This window comes from Exserohilum turcica (assembly GCF_000359705.1).
Source record: "Exserohilum turcica Et28A unplaced genomic scaffold SETTUscaffold_5, whole genome shotgun sequence".
Lineage (NCBI taxonomy): Eukaryota > Fungi > Ascomycota > Dothideomycetes > Pleosporales > Pleosporaceae > Exserohilum > Exserohilum turcicum.
Genome location: NW_007360266.1, coordinates 252945 through 277433, shown reverse-complemented (window position 1 = coordinate 277433; position 24489 = coordinate 252945). Strand labels below are relative to the sequence as shown.

The window sequence follows — 24489 nt, the reverse complement described above, 5'->3', positions numbered from 1 at the left end:
GATAAAGGAATTATGGATTTTATGCACGCGAGGATTTGGGTTGTCTACTTATGAAGCAAGGCAGAGAGTAGAGTAGAGTAAAACGGAACATGACAGAGTATGGATAAGATGAGGAGATTAGATACGGATAAAATAATTCCAAGACGAAATGGATATTGATAGACGGAAAAACTTTTGTCGAACTTGGTGGCAGTAATGCCCCATCTCCTTCCAAGGCCAGGTCCAGTGGTAAATTCAAAGCACAACACATATCACAAACATCAGTGTCCCTCTTCCTGTAAAGGAGCTACTTCCCTCTTCCATACCGAAAATCCATATAAGCCCATCGTCCAGTGTACCTGACACACATACCCGAGCAGTCATGCAGCCACAACGCCACTTCAAGTCGTAGTATGCGCAACCACCACTGACTCACCCTCGGATCCAGATACAGTTTTGATAGAGAAACTCGCATCCCGCGGCAGGCGCGCATCCGAGAGAACACATGTTCTCAGGTCGCGTGTGGCGCGCGACATGCAAAAAAGTGTAGCGACTGCAGTGTGGCTTGGCGATTCATGGTGGTTGAACACGACGGTGGCTGCTTCTGATTCATGAGTCGATGGTGGCGTGATCAATACTCTGTGGATATGTATGGTAATGGCTAAAGTGCAAGTTTTACTCGGTGTTGTGGGAAAAATTGTTTGAGGGTTGATGATTGAGAGAGAGAGAGAGAGTGTGTGTGTGTGGAGTTGTACGGGGTTTCCGGTACGCATAATTTCAATTAAGAGAACTTTGTTTTGGGTTCGCGACTACTCATGGACGTGATAGATACCAGGAATACGTGACTAGTGAAGACTTGGGTTGCAATAGATGGGTCGTACCGTCTTTCAAGAGGCTTACTGGATATGTGATACTGCGCTACGTATGTCATTTCTCTGTTCGATACGAAATACATGCCACTCAAACCGGTTATTTGAACAAGAAGACTTGTCCCAAAATGCTGAGCAAAGAGCTAAATTCCACTTTCATAAACTGCTGGGAACGCTACGACATCCAAAATATGTCATTCCAGAAAACTGCCTAGACATGGCCTTGAACAGTGACGCGCAATACACTATCCATTGAGTGGACTTTGCCCCACTGGATAGGCTTTATGAGCTGCAAAATGGTGAAAAGAGGTTTGTGTGCGTTGTGCAGCACGAACAGAATGGTGGTGATAGATTTCGACTTTTTATTATTATATACAAGTCCAAGGACCGGCAGCGATTAGAAAGTAAGTCCAGCCATGAGCTCGATCAACACGTACTTACGCGAACGGTATGTGTACCTGCTAAAAGAACTTTTTTGAAATATGAAAAAAAAACCCTATGTCGTTGGCTAACAACGTTCATCGTCATCGCGCAAACTCGGTCCAAACGTGCGCCAATGAAGATTTTGTTATTGCTTCCTTTTCCTTCATGAAATCCACATGATCTCCATGCTGGATATAAGATAGTTGTAGCGTATCCGCATCATCGGCTACCAGATAAGAGTCAGAGAATCATTCATGTACGAAAAGTGAACCCAATCCACGAGTTCATGCCCAGAACTTCCGGTTCACTGCGTCCTTGGAAGGATTGTGACTAACAGAGTCCCTCTAGAGCAGGATGACGTCTTGAGGCATCTCCCACATGACTTTGGGGTATTAGAAATAAGACTTCGAATTAACATACTTGTGCTATTGTACCGCCCTGACAAACACTGATCCAACCAACAGACACATGGGCCCAACCTATTGTTGAAAATTGAAATCAGTAAAGCATTACAAACTATGAACACTACAATACCCAAGGCGATTTCTTCAACACAAAATATCTAATCCAAATGTCATTCGCGCGTCCTGCATCCGTCATCACCAACCACTGATACATCGAAGACGTGACTGCCGACTGCCACCGCAGCCGAATAGTCGTTGTAAACACGCACAATATGTAGCCACCTTGCGAAGAAAAAAAAACAACCCCCAATTCCCGCTGGGCGTTTGAAAAAAAAAATAGACATTCTTTTGAGCCCTAGAAACACCACCGTTGACTCGCTTCCAACTGCACAGAATTATGCATTTATTTACGCTTGTATCTAATAATTTGCATATCATGCAGGCCACTCTCCTGCAATCGCTACATCCATCCATCATTCACATTTCTCGAGGGAGAAAAAAAACATAACAAATACAGTTGGCTAGGTTAGATGGATACCAAGACCACCACAACGGCATAATACACAATCGAAACTCATCGGCTGGCTCACAATCAATCACGCAGCACAGTTTCTCTCCCCGTCGAATTCAACAGCGCACATGAAAAAATCTCGCAAATAACGCGTTCATATATTCCAAAGCCGTGTGGTAAGGCAGTAACGCAGCGGGTGAGAGAGCGAGCGAGTGTTCCGTAATTGGAGCCATACACACATGTATTCATGGAGTGTGCTATTCTGACTGAACCTGGGGAATTCGCTGGATTTGACCACTATGATGTGATGTGATGTGATTGATAGATTGAGTACTTATGCATGCAAGACATTTTCTTCTCCTCTATTTTCAACATCCAACGACTACTTATCTATCTAGCCCTGGAAGCGAGACCAAACGCAGGAACGCTCTTAGAAAAAAAAAGGTTAACTTTAAAGCATAAAACCTACTGGTGTAAGCAGCTCCCCGAGCCGTTTCCATGGCTGGTTTTCCGCGCGCGCTAGTAAATGCAGTGTGTGTGATGGATGGCGTGCAGGAGACTGCTTCCGAGAAATGATGACATGCGGTTCGATTGGGTTGGTTGGTTGGGCGGCGGAGATGGATTTTAGTTAAGGTTTGCAGAGGGATGGGGGCGGGGCGAGTATGTGTATGATTAAGTTGACATCTATTTGCCCATCGATCTAGTCTGTCATCTTTCTTAATGTCTCAAAAAAAAACATGGACATTGTCAACTTGCACACTTTGCATGCTGCTAGACACCTATACAAAGCACACTAGGACTGTGTTGGGAAATCCACTGTGTTGAGAAATCTACTGTGTTGAGAAATCCACTGCGGTGAGAGATCCGCTGCATCAGCACGTCAAATCACTCGTAAAATACATGCTCAAACAAGGTGCTTTCGGGGCTGTGCTTTCACCCGACGATCGATACAGCCAACGCCGCGTCAACGCCAATCTGGTTATCGCGGCCCTGCCCTTCCGTGTCCCATCGGTAGGGTTGTTGCCGATCCCTTGCACATGCAGAGTAGATACATGTGCGTACTAATCTGCTACTAGTAACATGTCCTTACCACGGCCTGTCAGGAGCCCAGATCTCGCGCTAAACCCGAGCTACAGCGACGATCCGATTGTCGGTTGTACCTATTTGGCAGTAGTGGCATCGGGGAATTCTCCAATGTGGGGGGGGGGGGGGTCTCAACATGGTGAGTCTCCTAGTATGTATGTAGAAACACGAGGTATACGGTCGGTGCCTGGGTGGTGTGGTGTGGAGGCGTGTAAACCGTACACGCTCCAAGTCTGGCCAAGACGACATACGTACGATCGATAGCCGCTACAGCGCGTGGCTTGCATAAACTTTCGTATTTCACTGTGCGTGGAATTGTGGCCAACACAAGAAAGACCGAGGCTAGCGGAGTTCCGGATTTCTGACCAAGACGGGGACAACGGGAATGCAGAAACGCATATGGCTGTGTGTGAGTGTGTGTGTGAGTGAAACAACGCTACAGCGGAACGGCCGGAAAGATGTCAAAAACCCCCCGGGAGTCTTGGAAGCGGGTGAAGAGGATTGGATCAGGGATAGGCGCGGCTGACGATTGGAAGGGGAACGACGGGGGAGCGGTGGAAACTAGAGGAACGCGGGAAAAAGCGGGGTTGGAGATTGGAGATTGCAGATCGCATGCAGAAAGAAAAAAAACAGAGAGTCATGCGTTGGAGTCACAGGCGGCTGTGTTGGCAGCTATACTGGAAAGTTGCCCGGTTGTGGAGGTGGGGTGGCACATTTATCTGTTGGGCCTTAGCGATTTGGCTGGAACTTGCAAGTCTGGCGAATTCAACGAGGTGTTGTTGTTGTCCGCTGAGCAGCAGAGATATACGACGATAATGATGATCTGGGCCTATACGGAAATGGCGACTGAGTTACCAGAACAATTCACCGTACAGAGAGCGAATACAAGATCTTGAACTTTGACATAATACATACATTGCAACTTTTAAGGGTGATAATGATCTAATAATCTGTTCTACATATACATTTACGAAATTACAAATTCACGGACAGTGCTGGTCAGTCTAGCACGACGGGTATTTAATCTAGGGATGCATGGGGGAGCCCTTGGAGGAAGCCTTGGCGTCGGCGATGATGACATCGGAGGCCTTCTCAGACAACATGTAGGTGGGCAGAGCAATAAAAGTAGCCGGAATCTTTGCCCAGGACGAAGCATCAACGACACGAAGGCCCTCGACTCCACGGACCTTGAAGTTGGTGTCAAGGACAGCCTTTGGGTCGTCGTCGGCGCCAATGGCGCAAGTGCAAGAAGCGTGGTGACCCCAGGCCTGGTACTTGGCAAACTCCTTCCACTCGTCGTCGGTCTGAACTTGCGGGCCAGGCCAAATCTCCTTGAACTTTCCGTCAAGAGGAATCAGGTCCTCAAAGGCGCGACGACCGTACTTCAGGCCCTCAACGACAGCAGAGAGATCCTCATCGCCACCAACGGCAAAGTTGCGCGTGTTGATTATAGGCATATCCTGGGGATCAGCGCTGCGGAGAGTGACGGTACCGGCGTTGTTGCGAGACTCGGCCTTGAGCGTGAGCCAGGTCCAGTGGTTGCTGCCTTTGGTGGCGTTTTTGAAGAAGTCGAGATAGTAGCCGTTGAAGGCAGCGGGCCAGCCAGCAATGAGCAAATCAGCATTGCCGTGAATGCTGTTCTTAGCTTGCTTGGTAATGGCAAGCGCGACACCATTGGTAGCGTAGACAGCTTTGCCAATACCGAGGGGAAGATTGATCCACTTCTGCAGGCAGGCGTCGAAGCCGTCGAGGAACGTGCAGCCGTTGAGGAGAGCAATCGGGGTGGGAGCCTCACCAATGACGGGAACTTCGTAGCGGTCCTGGAGATTGGTACCGACACCAGGGAGGTCCACGATGACTGGAATGCCAAACTTTTCGAGCTCCTCCTTGGGACCAATACCAGAAAGCTTCAGGAGCTGGGGCGAATTGAAAGTACCAGCAGACAGAATAACCTCACGAGTAGCAGTAACAGCTCCCGGTTTGCCCTTGCCAGTGGCGGTTCCATTCTGGCGTCTAGGGTCTGCGCCGTAAAGGGACTGGCCGGTCACAAAGTTGACACCAGTGGCCTTGGGCTTGCCATCGGCAGTCTGGTTGAACCTCACACTGGTGACGAGGGTGTTGAGCTGGATGTCGAGATGGTACTTGCGGCTTCCGTCACCGTTCTTGGCATTCATGACCTGGCGAAGGAAGTCGACGGGTCCAGCACGCGTGTATGAGGGAATGTTCATGGAGAGAGGGACCTGCCACATGCCCTGGGCCGAATCGCGGTTAGGGCTGTCATTGTTGATGTCACGCATCAGGACCTGACCAAGACCAACAACAGTGCCCAAGAGAGAACTGAGCATCGTCTTGCCCATGGCACTGGCAGCCGAGAGGACAAGGGAGACGACCTTGAGATCCCCGGCAATCAAGCTCAAGTCAGTTAGCGACGTCTCGAGCCAACCATTGAATCCGTGGCCAGAAATGCTGCTGGGCAGGTAGCGGTTTCTTTCCAGGCGCTTAAAGTACTTGCGCATGTTGTCGGGCGCCCAGGAGTCGTCGCCTGTGATTTCGCGAAGGTATTCCCAGTCAGTGCGGAAAGGGTACGTCATGATAAGGGCGTTGTGGGCAGTGCAGCCACCCAGAGAACCGACACGTGGGTACAGAATGCCCAGAATTTTGGCGCCAGGTGGAGGGTTGACGCCAGTGTAACGAGAGCCATCAGGTAGTTCCCAGGTGAGTTTGGTGTCCCTCACCTGGTCTGCCTCGTCGTCAAAGTGCGAGACCCAGTAGTCCCATCTCATGGGCACGTACTCGGCGGCAACAGCGTGCAGAGCGGGGACTCTGTACTCGTATGTGTTTGTTTCATCGCCACCAGCCTCGATCAGGAGGACCTTGTAGCCCGCAAGAGCAAGGCGGGCAGCAAGGGGCGAGCCGCCAGCACCAGAGCCGACAATGACGTACTCATAGTCTGGCAGGGTGGTGGTGGTGTTGCTGTTGTAGGTGCTATAGGGCGAGTGCCGAGCGCCGTCACTGTTATTGCAGTCAGCATCTGGACCCAGGCGGGTGGACAAAGGGCCAAGCCATTGGAGCAAGCATACATGATTCGAGCATTGGTGAGAGAGTTGGATAATGAGAGAAGGGCCAGGGCCTTTAGGACAAGCATGGTTGCGGCAGTATGAATAAAGATTAAGTTGGAAACGAGTGACTAGAAACAAGAGAGCGAATGCACAACACTTTGGATAAAAAGCGTGTTAGAGAGTGGCAAAAGGAAGGACAGTCCCGTGAGCATTTATCACAAGCTGCGGTTCCGCGTCTTCCACTGCTATAGCGAGCGCCGGCAGTGGACATGGTCGATACCGTGATTAGGATCACCATGGAGCAGTCACCTCGGCGTCCATGGCTGCATGAACGAAGCCGTCCTGGGCTAAAACACGTTCAGCATTTCTTACAAAAGCCTAGCAGCTAGCGAGGAGCACGCACTAGTGCATTCCGGCGACATGGGTAAGATGCTCTCCACCTCGGGTTGCAATGACCCAGGAAAGTAAGGCTGCGAGTCAGAAGAGTCGAAAATTTCGTAGTGTTGAAATTGGAGAGGTGCTGCTAGACCGCTTTCTGTCTAGGCAAGGGAGCCGGGGGACCGCGCTTTCAACGTGCAAGCATTCGGCCCGCAGGTGTCCTTGGAGGGGATTGGAGGAGGGCAGGGGGGGTCTCACACTGGCGTCCAGCAGTGTGCGGGTGGGTGTGTAAGCGTGTGAGTGAGTGAATGAATGAATGAATGAGCGAGCGAGCGCAGCGGCACGTGAGAGGGGCCGAGAGGGAGGCCAAGGGCGAAGGGGCGGCGATGGGGGGAGTAGAAGAGGCGTGAGGTATGATGCATCCTGGCGTCCCGCGCATCGGGTGCGGTGAGAATGCCATTGCGGCGAGGGTGTGACGAGGTCGCGTCGAGCTGTGTTGTGTCGTGTCGTGTGGTTGCGGCAGAGGGAGCGTGATGGAGGGAGGTCCAAGTTGAGGAGGCTTGGGAGCCGCTAAGTAAGCGGGAAGGGCGCCGCGCGCTGATTGGTCCGCACAAAGGCCCGGCCCTCGTATGCGCCTTTCCCTTTCCCTCTCCCTCCCCCTCCCCCTCCCCCTCAGCCTCTGCCTCGTCCACTACCCGCTGCCGTCACCTCGCACATGCATCCACCTTGGCACCACGCCTCCTGTCTACATACACACACTTGCAGCACAGCACATACACACCGCCCGCCCGCCGCCCGCGCTGCCACCATGCCAGGCCATGTCCCCACCCCACCACGGCCCTCTGGCCTGGGAAGAGCTTCGCAAGCATCATGCTCCACTCTCTTGTCACCGGCTCTGCTGACCTGACCCGCCAGCCACACGGCTCTTCTTCCTCTGATCCTCAGGGGGAGAGCGGGTCCTCGACTGCCATAGCTCCTCGGGAACCAATTGCCCAAGGGCGCGTCGCATGCGGCAAGGCCCTGGCTGTGGGTGCAAAAGAGCGCAAGGCGGTTGCGGAGCCCTGGTTCCGCCCTCAATGCGACGCCATGTCAACGTCCCCTCCCCCCCCCCATTGCTCGGGCGCTCTTGCAACCCCGGCCTAGCAGCAATTCAGGCGGATCTACGACATCGGAGAATTGATGCTTGGCTCGCTCATAATCCGATCAAATGGAAAATTCCGTCGCAATCCCACGTCCACCGTACGGGATGTGCAGGTAACGCGCAGGATCATTACGATAGATACAAAGATTAATACCCATTGACCTCCACTACCTTTGTCTCCAGCGTAGTCTCAGCATTACGCCAGCCCGCCCGCTCGTTTGTTTTGCATTACTGCACTCGTTTGCTGCTCAGCCTCAACAAGCCCCTCTACGAGCGCCCCATCATGAGACTATCAAACGTGTTGGCATGCTTTGCCGCATTGACGACCGGCGTTCGCGCCCAGGGCGGACTCGAGAGCCTGGCAGAGAACATGCCCTCATGTGCGGTATGGCTATCATGTCCCGACTCAACCCGACCATGTCACTAATGTATACACTCACAGTTGATGTGTTTCATGCAAGCCATTCCCACATCGACGTGTGCAACCGACCTCACTTCGGAATGCTTGTGCTCCAACACGGCTCTGAATGCTGCCGTCGGCGCATGTGCCAAAAAGACATGTACCGTATACGAGCTTCTGCGTAAGACCAACTCCTAGCAGCCCCCCCCTGACGCCATATGTTCACACACTGACAAGACTGATAGAAACAAAGAATGTCAGTGCCAAGGGCTGCGGAGTACCTGAACGCTACAAAGGCCAGCGCTTCTTGATCGGTGGCATAATTGGATGCGCGCTGGCTGTTGCAGCCTTTATCCTGAGAATGGCCGCCAGTATCGGCAAGCAGGGCCGCAAGGTATCATGGGACGACGCGACCATGGCTGTTGTGCTTGCACTTGCCATTCCGCCCACCGTCTTCGCTCACTACCGTAAGAAGACATGCCCCGTGATGACGATAGACATAAGCTTACTCACGCCTATGCAGTAATCGAGAATGGCCTTGGTCGAGACATCTGGACATTGAACGCGCAACAAATCACCAATGTCCTCTTCTACTACTACGTGGGCGAGATCTTCTACGTGGTAGCCCTGGGCATCTCCAAGATCTCCATCCTCTTTTTCTACCTGCGCGTGTTTCCCGACAAGAAGTTCAAGATGCTCGTTTACAGCGTCATGGGTGCATCGGCCCTTTACACCGTCGCCTTCTTCATTGTAACGACGTTTCAATGCCGGCCTCTTAGCTTCGCTTGGAACCAGTGGGACGGACTCCACCAGGGCAGCTGCAACGATATTCACCTCCAGGGCTGGATCGCGGCCGCCATCAACATTGTCCTGGACGCGACCGTCATGGCGCTTCCGATGAAGCACCTGGCTGGGCTGAACATGGGCCTCAAGAAGAAGCTCATGGTCATGGCCATGTTTGGCGTTGGTATCTTTGTCGTTGTCGTGTCGGTTGTGCGGCTGTACTCGCTCATCCACTTTGCCAACACGCAGAACATTACGTGGAACTATGTGGACGCAGGCCTGTGGAGTTTAATCGAGATCGACGTGTCCATCATCTGCGGATGCATGCCTGCGCACCGATTCCTGATTGGTAAGCTGTGGCCGAAGATGCGCACGACGTTCCAGTCGAGCAAGGCGACATCGACCAAGCGCTCTGATTTCTCGGCCAACACGAATCTGTCGGCAACACCGAGCAAGCTGGCGCGTGTATCCATCAAAGGCATGACGGCCAAAGACGACAGCTTCATTCCCTTGTCTGACATTGACAGCGACAGTGACCGTGCCCATCTGACCAAAGAAGCACAAGCACATGCCGGAAGCGAGGCCAACACCTGGCCCACGCCGCCCACCGGGGCGCATACCAATCAAGGCAGTACTAGCACTACTACCGTGGGAGGAGGGCACTCTGGTGACCGACCACAAGATTGGAACTGGCCGACGACAGGGAAAGAGCATGTTTGAGGGTTTTTTTCCCCCCCTCTCGCACTCCTGTTCTTGTATTGGCTTGGTTGTGTTGGGCATTATTATGACGAATGCAGCGTTTTTTTTTACGAGGAACATCAAAATCACACATTATCTTTTGTAATTGGGACGATGCTTGAGAAAAGTAGTCAACCCTCAGTGGATGGGTGGATGTCTTTGGGTATTTTTCTTCTTCTTAATTTTTTCTTCTTCTTCTTTCTTTGTCGGGGGAGGTGTGATTCTTGCAGGGGAAACAAGGATTGTCACGGCACCACCACCCCGCTTTCTACTACAGGTATTGATTTTGTTCACTAGACCGCTCCTTGGAGTTGGAAGAGAGATGGGAAAAGCGGACTGAGATAGGACGATCTCTGGGGCAAGAGGAGGGTAGACGCGTCATGGGGCTTGTACAGTTTGCCAATTAGATAATGTTAAAAGTTTTGCACTTTTTCCCTATTCGTTTCCGGGGAAGCAGGTTTTGGCGAGCATTGATTTATGTGTGGCCCGCGACCAAGGGCTTGGGTGCAGGCTGACTTGCTAGGCAGCGCCTGACCCGGCTAGAAAGTTAGTTTGCAATGCAACTGTTGGGGCGTGTGGGTAATGTGGATGGATGGATGGATGGATGGATGGGTGGATGGGTGGAAGGAAGTGGGTGTGGATGAGGAGAATGCGTCAGCAAAGTGCCGTGCAGACGCTAACCGGCAAATGTGAGGGTGTCCATGTGCGTCAAAATGTGGGCCCGTTCGGGGCGTTGTCAACGTACGTTAGCTTGCCATGTGTAGCTGAACTAGCGCGCCCATGTACAGTAAGTAGGCAGTAGCTAAGCAACCGTGTCTACGTACAAGTACACAGTCCATGTGGGCTGTTGGCGCCCCAGAGAAAACAACGGGACAAGGGGAAAGCGTTGCATTTGCAAAGTGCCTTGGGCTGCTTTCTCATGGCTGTTCCCACACGGCACATGGTTGCTCGGTGGGTCGAGGCTAGTGGCAGCGCTATTCCCAAAGCGGATCCAGATCGTCGCGTCAGTTTCCCCATTGCCCGGCCGGGACGGTTGGCAGGCAAAAGGCATAGGGCAGGGAACATGTTGCTTGTCCAAGGCAGGGCGAGGCAGGGCGTGACAATCATGCTTTGCCAGACACACGCCGCACGGCACACGTGATTGTACGGCAAAAGTTGCCGACAGACGCTATCACCGAAGATAACAAGCAGAAGATGCATACATACATACATGCAAGCAAGCAAGATGAGCTCGGCGATAGGCGGCCATGCAAGCAATGAAACAATAAGGGGTCCTGGCTAGTTTTCTGGAAAATTACCGCTCGTGGATCACCGAGCCCATCTGGCTCGGTCGTCTGGATTGACGAGTGTATTATGTATGTAAGTATGGATGCATGTATGGATGCATGTGTGTATCGATGTAGGTAGTATGGACATGCAAGTAGTACTTAGTCAACGGCATTGAGCCCCCCTCAGTCCGCGGAATACCTAGATGGGAAGCAGGCCAGGCAACGGACAGCCACTTGGCGGGCTGGCGGAGGCATTTGAGGCTCCACCCCTTTGGCGCAGGCCCTTTTTTCGGAAATCTGGGGGGCGATCTTGTTTCATATCCGGCACCCGAGCGTCGCGAGCCGCCATGCTGCAAACAGCCTAGCGCATATCCTGCCTGGGACTAGCGCGGCGCTCCATCCAGGTACGGGTTCGGTGGGGACTTGGCGCTAGTGCGCTAGCGCGGCTGTCCAACGGGCCGTTTCTTGCTGTTGGTTCCTTGTGCCTGGCCGGTTCGGATGCATGCACGAGTCATGTGACCCGTGCCTCTTCCCTGCCCTTCACCTCCTCCCCTCCCTCCCTCTCACTCTCCCTCTCACTCTCACTCACTCTCTCTCGCTCTCTCTCTCGCTTCCAATCTCCCTCTGCCCCTCCTCACCCCACCCCGATTAAAAAAAAACGGAGCCTGGGGCTATTCTTTCCCCCTTTGCGGCGCATCCCCGTAAACGAAATTCGCCTTGTCCTGTGTCTTCATGCAAGTATAGCCGACCCGGGCGCCCGCCGCTCGTTTGAACTTCGGCCTTCGTGTTCAGCGAATTGGGAGCGGGGACCTTGGTAGATCACCTATTGTTCCTTTCCCATGTCCTCCTCCCTGTGTCTCCGCCCCGTGTCTCCTCCCCTAAGGTTCGGTCCACACCGTAAACGGTCGACAACGGCCCGCGTGTGCCACTGTCACCTTGCAACGTCACTGTCAGCCCTCTTTGGGAGCATCCCTTTTTTCCCAATACCTGTCCCACGGTGCGGAAATGAAGATGTTCGTTGATGTAATCTCTTCCTCGTCAGCCATGCCCACGCCCTGGATAACGTTGCGGCGCAGGCTCCCGGCATACAAGAGACGCTACCTGATTGGGCTCGGGGAAGCTGGGTGGCTGACTCTTTTCAGATTGACTTTAGTGTTAAGCTTTCTCCTCGTGCTATTCGTGCCCGCTGACGTCCTGCTCAGTAATGCTCCATCGCTCAGTGGAAGCTGTCGGATGTGACATCTTACACGCATCCATACACACGACACTCTCTTAACCACCACGTCACTTTTTTCCTTTCCCACTCATTGTATCATCCATCTGATGCACTAATTATCCCATTGCTCGTCCAACTGCTAGTCGTTCGTTCGTTGATCCTTCCACCATGAAACTCTCCCTCGCCCTCGCCGCCCTATCGCTGGGCCGCAGCTTCGTCGATGCCTTTCCTTCGTTCCACAACGCCCGCAATCTCGACGGTCTGACGCCCGAGCAACTGCGCGCCGCCGTCCGCTCCGTCCACGACTACCAAAAGACCAAGCGCCTCGTCGTCGACTTCACCCAGCCCATCGACATCACGGGTAAACATGCCTTTGCCGAAGCTCGTGCTACTGACATGCGCGGCCCTTGCCCGGGTCTTAACGCGCTGGCCAACCATGGCTATATTTCTCGCAATGGCATCACCAGTTTTGCCGAAGTCGTGACTGCCATTAACCAAGGTGCGTCTATCAATCCATCCATCACACATACTACCATTGTGTAAAACCTTGGGCGATATAAGCAGCCATGTTTTATGTTCTGACATAGTATGAATTCTAGTCCTGGGCATGGGCCTGGAACTCGCCCTCATCCTGGGCGTAATGGGCACCGTATGGACAGGCAACCCGCTGTCAGCGAACCCCGGATTCTCCATTGGTGCGCCACCAACTGGCGGTGCCGGGCAAAACATTTTGGGCAATCTTGGCGGTCTACTGGGTATGTATCTTCAACACCCCAACTTGCATCTTGTAGCACGTGACGCTCATGCCGTCATGACATGTAGGCAAACCACGAGGACTGTCGGGATCCCACAACTGGATCGAGTCGGATTCGTCGCTGACCCGCGATGACCTGTACATGACTGGCGATGCCTTCACCATGAACATGACCTTGTTCCTTGACTTTTACAACCGCGCCGATGAGAACGGCGTCTTGTCCATGGACCTTCTGGGCGACCAGGCTGCCCGCCGCTGGGCCTACAGCGTCGCCCACAACCCAGTCTTCTACTACGGCCCTGTCACGGGCATGGTCAGCCGTAATGCCGGATACTTCTTCCTTGGCCGTCTCCTCGCCAACCACACTGCCGAGCACCCCGAAGGCCTCCTCACGCAAAACGTCTTCCGCAGCTTCTTTGGCGTCTACGAAAAGTCGGATGGATCGCTCGAGTATCGCAAGGGCCACGAAACCATCCCCGCAAACTGGTACCGCACGCCCGTCGAATACGGCCTTGTCTCGCTCAACATTGACACGGTCGGCTGGGTCATGAAGCACCCGGAGCTGGGCAGGTACGCAAAACTCGCACTTTCCCCCCAGCACCCTGATATCAACTTACTAACATTCGTCTAACAGCGTTGGCGGCAACACGGGCAAAGTCAACACCTTCACCGGTCTAGATCTCCACGACATCACGGGCGGCGTGCTCAACTCGGCCACACTCCTCGAGAAGAACAACCTGCTCTGCTTCTCGTTCCAGGTCCTCAAGACGTTCCTCCCCAACTCGCTCTCCAGCCTACTCGCCACCATCCAGGGCCCCATTGACCTCGTCACAAACACCCTTGCCGCCCCGATCCTCAGCCTCGACTGCCCCGCCTGGAAGGATCTGACGACTGGCGGTGAGCCCCTTTGGGATGCCATCCAGCAGAAATTCCCGGGTGCCGCACGCTCTGGATCCAGTCTTTAGGTATACAAGTGTAGTGTAGTAGTTGGTTGAAGCCTGTTTTGGTTGACTTGTCAACTAGTTGACTAATTAATTCATAATCTCGACATTATCTATTCTTCTATCCGTGCATGTTTCCGTCAAGCTTCCCTTTTGTGCAGACGATATCTACCTTGATATCAACGTGTAGTATGCTGTGAGTAGTAGTAGTAGTAGTAGTAGTAGTAGTAGTAGTAGTAGTAGTAGTAAATATCTCAAGAAACCCGTTTCTTCATGTTTTTGGAGCACTCATAGTCGCTATATCTAGTAACCATCGCATGTGCACACGAGGTCTACCGAAACGAGCTTCAGCAGGATGGACATGGAGCTAGTAGGATGAAGGTGGAGCTAGTAGGATGAAGGTGGAGCTAGTAGGATGAAGGTGGAGCTAGTAGGATGAAGGTGGAGCTAGTAGGATGGAGATGCAGCTAGTAGGAGCAACGTAGATTAAGATAGACTCGACTTATCTTGATGTAGCATCAGAAAGTTGGACGTGTATCCAACGACACCCATTAGGTACTGTGAATTGAAATCTAACTAAGTAAGTAGTATGGGTATAATGTTACAATGCAAGTCTTCGCTATGGACACAACAATGCACCGCCCCCATGGCCGTGGTGCTAAAAAAAAACCAATCCAGCGTGATAAACTCCGTTGACGTGCTGCGTGTACGTCATTCTAGACCAAATTCAACACTTCTTGAACCACAAGCATATTCCTCTTCCTTGTGACGCCTGGCATAACAAGCTCCATGCCGGCTATGGTCAACACTAACCACTGGCATATCCCTCTTCCTTGTTGCACTTGACGTGGACAAACTCCGTCTTGCCTTGGCTATCAATGACAAGTGCGGTAAGCTTTCCTCCGCTAGCACATCCCGTATCCAGACCATACGAGTATTTGTGAATGTTGAGTCCCTTCTTCCTGTTGTGTCCATATATGACAGTCGCCCTCTCGCGCGGCTTCAGCTTGCCCTGCCTGTGATTCCAGAATGTTTCCCAAGCGGTGCCGCCGTGCTTGGAGGACGGAATACGTGTTTCGAGATCGATCGAACGCATGTTCATAACATGGAACGGGTCCTGGTGCTCGAGTGGCGTATCTGGCACCAGGCCGGCGTGCACCGTGACCAGATTTCCTAGTTTGGGGACACTGCCAATGCGAAGGATGACGGGGCACTGTCGCATGTATTCAATGTCCTTTTTGGTGAATTGCTTTGCCAGTTTACGCAGTTTCCCCTTGCCGTGAGTTGCAGTCGCTTCGCCAATAAAGTCAATCTTGGCGTCTGGAGGCGCATCGGCGGCGGGCAGCAGAATGTGGCGGTCGGCTGCTTGGTCAATGGAAAGCAGCAGTTTATCCTCCCAGTTACCGCGCACGCACGAGGCACCAATGTCCTGGGCCAGTTTGATGACGCCGGCAGAGTCGGGGCCCTTGGCAATCATGTCGCCCGTCATGACGAGATGGTCGCGCTTTTGATCGAAGCCAACCTTTTCGAGGAGCTCCTCGAGTTCCGTGAGACAGCCATGGACGTCGCCAACAAAGACGAGGCGGTTCTCCTTGGTGGGCAGGTGCTTCTCGTCGAGATCCGTGACCTGTATCATGCCCTTGAACTCTGGGAGCACGTGGCTGTCGTAGCTCATTGTCGGAGCGTTGTCCATCAGCTTCACCTGGGCGTAGTATGCGGCGCGGCGCGGGCCAAAGTACGTCCACCAGCTGATGATGGTCAGGATGAACAAGAGGAAGATGGTGAGGCTGTGGCGTTTTATCCTGCGCGGGATGCGATCGCTTGTGCGCAGCAGTGCGGCCTGGAGTTTTGGGGGGATGAGGAAGTCGTCGTCGCGGTCGTGGAAGCCGTCTTCTTCGTCGGACACGTCGAAGTCTGCGCGGTAGTCTGGAATCTGCTCGATGAGGGGCCGTGGGCGGGTTGGCGGGTAGCCGTGGGAACGGTTGTAGTACGTCATAGTTGTGCGGCGGATGCAATCAGTCGACGCGTGGGTGCAGCCGTGCCGCGGTATTTTCTGCCTTGGGATACCGCCCGAGCGGTGCGTCTTTCAGTTGTGATGCGGGAGGCTGTTATATAGAGGTCGTGTCTATCGGCCTGCTTGTCTATCTGGCTGTGTGGTGTGCGGGTCGCGCTGTATGGAAATGTAACTGCGATGCGATGATTTGCCGCTGGGCGTGCGGGCGAGGTTGGGCGCGATGAGGCGCGATGGAGCGAGATGGAGAGAGGCGGGCAGAGAGTTTGGATGTCGTCGCAGGCCTAAACCGGCGGGCAAGGAGCCCTCATAAGAGGGCGCCTACTGTTTCGCGTCGTCGCATGCTTCTGTTCCCTTCTTGGCTGCCCCCGGCGCCCATCGGCCTCGCGGCACTTGCGCCTGGCACAAGCGTCTCGCGCTAGTCCCAGACGGGCCGTCTCCATTCTCCCCCCCCCCCTGGCCGCTGGCTCGACGTGCATCGCATCCACCGACGGCCGCCACCGTGTGTGCGTGTCCACATGTGCCTGTTTTTTTTTCTGCTCCAGATGCTTCCGGCACACGTCCACACCAAAGGCCATCCATCTCACACACCAGACACCCGCTCAACAGTCGGCGCAAGCTGCCGCACGTCTTTTGATACACCCGTTCCGCATGCGGTTAGCGCCAACAGGCACCGCTCCCTGCACACCTGCACCTGTGCCTTCACCTCGACAACCACTCGACGTCATGCCCGCCATAACTTTCTCTCTGCGGCCCCAGCATTTCCGCATTGCATGCCACGATGCTGCGCTCCCACTCCAGCAAGCCCCAGCCGCTGAAGATTGTCGTCCTCGGTGAATCCCAGGTGGGGAAGACGTGCTTCATCGACATGGTACCACGACCCATGGCACGACACCACGTGCATGACATTGACCAGCTATCGCCATAGTTCCTGCAGGGAAAACACTACATCCGGCATCCCGCCGTCGATTCAGAGCTCCTGTCCCGCACCGTGTCGCACGCAGACGAGACGTGGCAGCTCTCCTTCATGGACGTGGACCTGAACGGCTCCCTCGCTCCCTCGTACCAGAGCATGATCGATAGCTATCTGGCCACGGCCCATGGCATCATCCTCATGTACGACATGACGCTGGGCTACTCGTTCGACAGTGTCATTGCTGAGCCCTATCTCCACACGTGGTACTGCCGCAACACCGTCTTCACAAAGGACCCTGCCACGCGCAGGCTCATCGGCACAAAGAAGCGTTTTGGCTGTGTGCTTGTCGGCAACAAGGCTGACCTTGCCAAGGGAGACACTGCCACTGCAACCAGGCGCCACGTCCACGCGGACACGGCTGCGCAGTGGGCTGCGAGCCAGGGCATGCGCCATTTTGAAATCACGGCTAATGCGCGCGGAGACGTGGATGCTGTCGTTACAGCACTAGTTGAGAGTATCCTACGAGCACGCCGCATGGATGCGAGAGACGCTGCTGCTGCGGCCGACGCTTCCAAGTCATGCTCCCCCAATAAGCACGACGTCCCGTGCATCATGAGTCTCTTGAAGCGCGCTACAAAACATTAAGTTGCCTATTTTTTCTTCCAACAACAACCGATGACTATATATATATATTTTTATGGACATGCAAGTATACGAACTCAAAGGCTACTTTTGGCTAGCTTTCTGCACCTTGTGGCTGTTTCGATGACGCGGCGCCCTGACCCCTCGCAGCTAGGTAGGTAGTTTGTTGCGCCACACAATATTATATCCGGTGCCCCCCGGGCCATACACTTGTATGTACTGATGTACCACGCCCACGCCTTGTTTGAGGCATATATTGTAGCGTTAGGCGCTGCGAGGAAACGAGTCTTGACATGCAATACGTGTGTACGTATGCGTGAGTGATGACGGTACTGGATTTCATGTGTGGCATAGACTCGTTATCTGATTCAGCAACATGATGGACTTGCTAGCGAGATATAAAAAGAATAAAGGACCGGGATATCACCATCATGCTCTCATAACTAGGTGTAGATACGTACCCTTCTTACCCCTCACACAGCAATCCCCATAGCAACCCACGACCAACACCCTCCACGTCCATCAACCTCTCCCCTGCGGCCTCCAATCCATCAAATCGCCCGCCTCGGTACTCCAAGGCCCCACGTCTTCATCCACAACCGGACTCGGCACCTCGACTTCTTCAACACCACTTGGACCACCCGCCGCCGTATCCACCTGCAAACTCTGTCTTCTTTTGAATTTCCGCCTTGGGTCTGTTCGCTTGATCAGGGCATCGAGTCCACCTCCTTTCTTTTTCTTCTTCTTATTGCTACCCGCATTCATATCTGCGTTTGCCTCTTCGACCGCCACTGCTGCTACTGCTACCATCTCCTCCTCACCCACGCCATCAGTCGTGTGGTTTGCAGGCTTCGGCAGATTGCGCTGTTCCCACGCCTCTGCAGCACTGGGGATCGGGGCGTCGTTTTCGCTGCGAACACGTCGGAAACTACGGGCGAGTGATTTTCCCGTGTCATTTGCGGTGCCATCGTCTTCAATCGCGTCGGCGAGGGCTTTGGCGAGTTTCTTGGGCTTTTGCAGGAGTCCAGCCAGCTCTGTTGTACTCATTAGCGGGCCCTTTTTATTGGCTCGTTGGGCATTGCCTGGCTGGGGACTGGTCGAGGCTGATGGCTTCGTGCGTTTCGTGCTTCGTTTAGGGAGGCCGTCTGTCGAAAGAGGTACATTGCGAGGAGGTGATGTTCGTAGTTGTCCATCAGAGGCTTCAGTAAGTGCTGGGGTCACATCTCTCGATACTGGTATTGCTGCATCGGGTATGGGAGTAGCAGGCGAGACTTTTGGTCCTGCCTTTGGTTTTTCTGCTTTGTTTCTTGCTGTTGCTTTTCGAGCCGTCGCTTTGGGCGATGGTGGTTTTGCATCGTCATTCACAGACTCGGGCATGTTCGCCCCAATCACCCCATGAGTCGTGTTCTGAGTAGGCTTTGGAACTGAGTGACCCTCGACGGGGGGTGACGAGGCTAAATGGGGATGCACAGGCGACGACGGAACCAACAGCTGCTGATCCATCAAGCCGTGAATAACTTCTGGGTCTTCTAGGAGACTGGGCGATGGTAGAAACGGAGATTTGGAGACTCGTGCTCTCTTTGACGCATCATGATTCGCTTCCAACCCTCTTCGCTTGCCTCTTGCTGGCCTCTCTACAGTAGTAGAAGCATCATTGTCCTGTGGAATGACAGATGCTGGCTCCTCAGTTGTCACGCGGGCTGCCCGGCTCCTGACTTTTGTGCCAGCTACCCTGGGATCACTGACTTTTGCACTCTGTAAAGACAGAGATTGGCACAACAACTTGCCACGCTTCACTCCGGTGGAGAGTCGAAGACATTTGGCTTTGCGTGCCGGTGGCGGCACTGGTGACGGCTCCTTGGGTGGTGCCTTGGCAGGCTGCAGCGCAAATTCAATGTTGCGGAGACGATTGCAGGCGCTCGCTGGAGGCGAAGACGGCGGTGCTGGCTGTCTAGGCGTCTCCAATGCTCGCACACTAGGCACTGGCACTTTGCCTCTGGGTATTCTTGGGGTTTGTGCGGAGGGCTGACGAGGCAGGGCGGTGTGTGTCACGGGAGTCTTAGCGGTGCGAGACTCGATCCTCTTTTCCGCAACCTTGGGAGGTGTGCTTGGCAGCGTGACGTCGGACAGAATGGCCGGGTGGAGATCCGGCTCCGAGTCGATTGTGATGATGGCGGCTGCAGGGGGAATAAACTTTGGTTGCTGGGCGTTTCTTGCGCCCACAGCCTTTCCCACATTTGCCGGGCTGTTGTTTGCTCCAACATGGTCTTCCTGTATGGGGCTAGACGCCCTCCAGTCTGCACGAGCCGGGCCCGTCTTCTGCCTTTTCGGGGCCCGCTCTTCTGCCAGATCATTCTCCTTTTCCTTTTCTTTGAGAGACTCATATGGCGACTTTATGGGCTGTGCCTTTCCAATGGGCCCTTTCGGGGTGCCGAGCAGCGCGTTGAGCGATTTGTGTCGCAGTTGCGATGCAGGCTTCTGCGCCTTGTTTGGCGCCACTGACGAGGGACACTGGAAGGGTCTCAAGGGGTTCGTTGCGGAGGAGGCAGGCGGAGCGGGCGGCTGGTCCCTGGTCTTTTTGGACAAGACGGCGGTCAGGTCGGTGTGGGTGATGCCAATGGGCTCGGAAACCTCGACGAGGACGCCATTGTTCAGGTTGAGCTCGTCGCCCTCGTGCAGCTCGTCGGCGTCCTTGTAGTAGGTGTCGCCGAGGAAATTGCGGGCCTGGTCGTACACCATGACGCGGCTGTTGAAAGAGTGGAACTTGAGGAAGCCATCGTGCCAGCGCTTCTGCTTGCGGCGGATGTCGTGGGTGAACAGGCAGCGAAACTCGGCGACGGGCGCGCTGGTCTGCTCGGCAGCAATGGCGGCGATGGCAGAGGCGTGCGGGGTGTTGCGGAGAGGCGCCGTCATGGCATGGGGGGCGACATGGAGTGCGGGGCTGGTGGGCAGAGCGAGAGTGAAGGTGGCAGGCAGGCTGGCAGGCTGACGCGCCGCGGGCAAGGCGGCGTGGCGTGGTGCTCGCCGCGCCATCACGTGACGGAGCCACCGCTCCCCTCCATGGCCGGGCTGGGCGCCGACGGGCAGCGGCAAGGGATCCAAGACAGTGACAGTGACCGGGCAGGGGAGGCTGCGTACTGCTGCATGGCCTGTCTGTCCCCCTTCAGTCATGACACGTCTTCGGGGCCTGACGCGCACTGGGCTGACACGACAATTGCACACTGCAGCATGCCGTTTGCCGTTTGCCGTGTGCTGCTAGTACTGCTAGTACTACTGCCGCTACCACCACCACTACATGTACGCGCCCTAACACCAGCTGGGCGGCATTTCTCGTGGTGCAGCGGATGCAACGCAAGCAATCGCGGGGCCGCCTTGAATCCCTGCCGCGCTCCATCAGCTCTCCTCACCCTCACCCGCACGCTCGCGCCCGCTCTCGTCCAGCGCCCTCCCGCCCGCCCCGAGGGCACAGCCACCGCTAGTGGTCCGTCCACGGCCCTCCATCCACCACCACCACCACCACCACCTGTATCATTGCCCGTCTCCCTCCTCCTGCTGCCCACCCCCCAATTGCTGCCCGCCCGACAAGATGCAGCGCATGCAGAGATTCACGGGCCGCTTCTTGACGCGCACGCCCAACGAGGCCGACGTCGAGGCCATGCTCAAGGACTTCAACGACTCCAAGGTCATGCTGGAAAAGGTGCGTCGCGCTGCTGTGGCTTGTTCTCTCCAGCCATCGCCCGCTGCACTGGTGGGAGCGGAGCGAGACATGGCTTGCTAACAACAACCCCCAGCTCGAAGCCTCGGCCAAGCAATGGCGAGACGCGTGGACAAACATCCTCAATCACCAGCTGTCGTCGGTCGAGTGCCTCTACACCATCTTCAAGCCCCTCGGCGGCGAGGGCGGCTCCGCCACCCATGTCCATGCCGAAACTCCCGCCGCCGTCCTGGAGCGTGTCCATGGACTGCACGAGGCCTTTGCCGAACTCAAGACGGACATGATGGAGGAGGTCAAGGACATTGACCGCAAACTCGTCGTGCCCGCCAAGCTGGCCCGCGATGCCCTGAAGCCCATGGAAAAGGCCATCAAGAAGCGCGAAGATGCAAAGGTGCGTGCACACTGCCTGCTGCCCCGCCGCCGCCGCTGACCCTCTCGACAGATTGACTACGAGCGCTACAAGAGCCGCTGCGAGTCGCTGCAGAACAAGAAGACTCGCTCCGAGCGCGAGAACAGCGCTCTCGCCAAGCACGAAGCTGACCTCGAGCGCTCCACGCACGCATACCAGCTGGCCGACGAGAACCTCCGCGAGCGACTGCCGCGCCTGAACGCTGCCACCTTTTCCATCCTGCCCCACCTCTTGAGCAACCAGATTGTGCTACAAAACAACCTAATTGGAAACTTGTACACGGTACTGCAACAGTACTCGCAAGAGCAGGGCTACCCGGACCCCCCGCCAGAGCCCGAGGAGGTCATACCGATATGGGACTCGAGTTTCACGCCGCTGCGCACCGAGATGGAGACAAGTCTTGGCCTGCTCAAGACGGGCAAAGCGGTCCACCAGCCCATGCGATTGCCGGACAAGGGGGACACAGTGACTGGCTTGGGAATCAGAAACAAGGTCCTGCCCGGCCGGAGAGCCAGCAGCAACGACAGCGTGCCCACCATTAGCAGTAGCAGACCGGCGCGGCCGTCGCAAACGCTGTCTCCCACGTCTGAAGGAGGCCCGCCTCCCATCAGCCTCGCCAACAAACCATCGTACAGTTCCCTCAACGCCAGCAAGCCGAAAATCTCGAGCTCGCCCCATCTGAGCGCCGGTCAGGACATGTATGGCCGCCGTCTTTCGTCCACATCGCAGGCTTCGTCGTATTCAAACGGCACCAATGGCGACGGCTACTTTGGCAAGCCCGCGGCCTCTTCCAATGGCTCCACGCCCAGCGGATATCCGACCTCGCCCAACCCTGCAGCGGGAAAGAAGAAGCCACCGCCACCACCCCCGCCAAAGAAGATTGGATCGTTCCAGGCCGAGTACGTGACGGCCATGTATGATTTTGACAGCCTTACGCCCGGCGACTTGTCTTTCCGAGAAGGCGACCGGATCAGGGTGATCAAGAAGACGCAGAGCTCGCAGGACTGGTGGGAGGGCGAGATCCACGGGCAAAAGGGCAGCTTCCCTGCAAACTACTGCAAATGAGCGTGAAACGGGCAAAATGGGATGACGGAAATGATATCCACCTCTGCATTAGATCAAGGCGTTGGCGCGTTTATGGAATCGTCGTTTGCAAGCTGGAAGAATCTTGGTTAAGTATTCAACGTAATGGAAGCTGAATATCGTTTTCGTCCATAGTCTTCAGCCGCCTCCGCTGGGGTGGCTCAGCCTTCCAATACGGCCCCCGTGCTGCCCAATCACGCTTTACGTCGTGCCTTAGCTCCCCGCCTGCGCGTGTCATGTTGAACTCGCTCGCTGCCTGCACGTGCCTGGGCGTTGTGACACTGCCACACCAAGCAGCAGCAGTAGTAGCAGCAGCAGCAGCATGCGACGCACGCATATATGGCCCGCCTCCCAGCCTGTCTCATGGAACCGCACGTCGCTCTTCCCTCATGGGCAGCATGGCTGTAAAAACACCAGTACAGACGGTAAGTGGGTTGCAGGACACAGTCTTCATATGACCATGCTGATCACAGCAGGCCTCGATGCTCGAACCCCCTTTCTCGTCACACCATCTACCACCAAAATCAGATGCACATATCCATCTGAATGGGGCATCATCTGTCACGCAACACCACAACGGGACTATACAGCCGGATCCTCCCAGCGTGCCCTTGTCAGCCCTCGACTCGCTTCCTACCATAACTGGCAAAAGTGCCAACATTATTAGGCCCGAAGAGGATGTGGCCGATTTTCTTGCCTTTGATCTTGACCTCTCTCGCCTGAACCGCATACATGGCCACCTCTGGATGGCAGGCCGCCCCATGCGCGCCCGTCCGCTGCACCGGTACAAGATGCTCGGCATGGAAGTCGTTCAGACCCAACAGGTGGATCTGCATCTGTTGAAATTCAGCACCAAGCTACTTGTCAAGCCGCTTGCCGAGTGGATGGTATGCCACCAGTTCTGGACAGACTGGATCTGCAAAGGCGGCGATGCAGATGGAGAGAGAGAGGAAGGCTGGCTGTGGAAGAGCGCAGCTGGCTTCCTAGTGAGCTATGTGTGGCTGATCACCACGCCGCTGGACTTGAAGATTGCTCACGAATGCTCGCTTCTACCGTCTTTTGTCACTTGGCACTGGTGGAAGACGTTTGTGCGCGACTTTATCAAGCACGTGGACATTGATACCCTGCACCAGGTCAACCCCCGGTACCAGTTTGGCGACTTGCGCCTGGGACGCATCAACACAATCTATCGCATACGATATGCGCATACCCATTTTGTGCGAGGCTATCTGCACGTCATTCTCCATGCAGCTTAGTGCTGTGGAATAACTGCTAATCAATTTGCAGATACGGCTACAATCGCTACGTCATCTTCTTCCAGCGGAAAATCTCCTGGATCCTCATTGTCTTTGTCTTCTTTTCCGTCGTCCTGTCTGCCATGCAGGTCGGCTTTTCCTTTCCAAGCGACTCGTCTGAGTCGCTTCAAAACAAGGACGCATACCTCCGTGCGTCATACGTGTTTGTCGTTTTCAGCATGGTCAGCGTTGTAGTCATCTTAGCATTTGTCTTGTTCATTTTCGTCTGGATCTTCACTTTCAACATGGTCAAGGCCATTACACATGCGAGCAGTGAGCAGAGGAAGAGAAAGGAGTTGGCTGCGCAGAGGAAGAGGGAAAAGGAGAACGGAGGCGAATCATGATTTCATGCATGTGCTAACGAGTAACCATGTCCATTCGAAAAGAAAGCTGCGAAAATGTACGTCTTGCTCTTGATATCATAGCCCCGAAACGCCGTATAGACCTAGAATGCAAACATCTACACCTTAT

General features: G+C 54.7%; 8 protein-coding genes across 8 annotated transcripts; 5 read left to right on the top strand and 3 right to left on the bottom strand.

Moving 5' to 3' along the window:
- Positions 1-4205: 4205 nt before the first annotated feature.
- Positions 4206-6414, bottom strand: SETTUDRAFT_119644 (uncharacterized protein; the record flags this gene model as incomplete). Its single annotated transcript, XM_008030732.1, has 2 exons — positions 4206-6281; positions 6350-6414. 2 exons carry the CDS (start codon positions 6412-6414, stop codon positions 4295-4297), a joined length of 2052 nt encoding a protein of 683 aa, XP_008028923.1. The 3' UTR covers positions 4206-4294.
- A 1716-nt stretch (positions 6415-8130) lies between these two features.
- On the top strand, positions 8131-9750 carry SETTUDRAFT_139432 (uncharacterized protein; the record flags this gene model as incomplete). Its single annotated transcript, XM_008030731.1, has 4 exons — positions 8131-8232; positions 8290-8428; positions 8493-8714; positions 8771-9750. The coding sequence occupies 4 exons, from the start codon at positions 8131-8133 to the stop codon at positions 9748-9750; spliced, it is 1443 nt and encodes a 480-aa protein (XP_008028922.1).
- Positions 9751-12420: 2670 nt separating this feature from the next.
- Positions 12421-14053, top strand: SETTUDRAFT_139430 (uncharacterized protein; the record flags this gene model as incomplete). The annotated part of the gene is made up of 4 exons (XM_008030730.1): positions 12421-12751; positions 12852-13007; positions 13075-13576; positions 13641-14053. The coding sequence occupies 4 exons, from the start codon at positions 12421-12423 to the stop codon at positions 13969-13971; spliced, it is 1320 nt and encodes a 439-aa protein (XP_008028921.1). The 3' UTR covers positions 13972-14053.
- Positions 14054-14547: 494 nt separating this feature from the next.
- SETTUDRAFT_164569 (uncharacterized protein) lies at positions 14548-16179 on the bottom strand. Its single transcript, XM_008030729.1, has one exon. The coding sequence runs from the start codon at positions 15941-15943 to the stop codon at positions 14756-14758; it is 1188 nt and encodes a 395-aa protein (XP_008028920.1). The 5' UTR covers positions 15944-16179; the 3' UTR covers positions 14548-14755.
- A 560-nt stretch (positions 16180-16739) lies between these two features.
- Positions 16740-17519, top strand: SETTUDRAFT_180383 (uncharacterized protein; the record flags this gene model as incomplete). Its single annotated transcript, XM_008030728.1, has 2 exons — positions 16740-16802; positions 16896-17519. 2 exons carry the CDS (start codon positions 16740-16742, stop codon positions 17517-17519), a joined length of 687 nt encoding a protein of 228 aa, XP_008028919.1.
- Positions 17520-17932: 413 nt separating this feature from the next.
- On the bottom strand, positions 17933-20439 carry SETTUDRAFT_164568 (uncharacterized protein). The gene has a single exon (XM_008030727.1). It carries the CDS (start codon positions 20427-20429, stop codon positions 18039-18041), a length of 2391 nt encoding a protein of 796 aa, XP_008028918.1. The 5' UTR covers positions 20430-20439; the 3' UTR covers positions 17933-18038.
- A 643-nt stretch (positions 20440-21082) lies between these two features.
- Positions 21083-22901, top strand: SETTUDRAFT_164567 (uncharacterized protein). The gene is made up of 3 exons (XM_008030726.1): positions 21083-21213; positions 21308-21622; positions 21674-22901. Exons 1-3 carry the CDS (start codon positions 21103-21105, stop codon positions 22703-22705), a joined length of 1458 nt encoding a protein of 485 aa, XP_008028917.1. The 5' UTR covers positions 21083-21102; the 3' UTR covers positions 22706-22901.
- Positions 22902-23121: 220 nt separating this feature from the next.
- SETTUDRAFT_172826 (uncharacterized protein) lies at positions 23122-24485 on the top strand (the record flags this gene model as incomplete). The annotated part of the gene is made up of 3 exons (XM_008030725.1): positions 23122-23148; positions 23314-23954; positions 24011-24485. The coding sequence occupies 3 exons, from the start codon at positions 23122-23124 to the stop codon at positions 24360-24362; spliced, it is 1020 nt and encodes a 339-aa protein (XP_008028916.1). The 3' UTR covers positions 24363-24485.
- Positions 24486-24489: the final 4 nt, after the last annotated feature.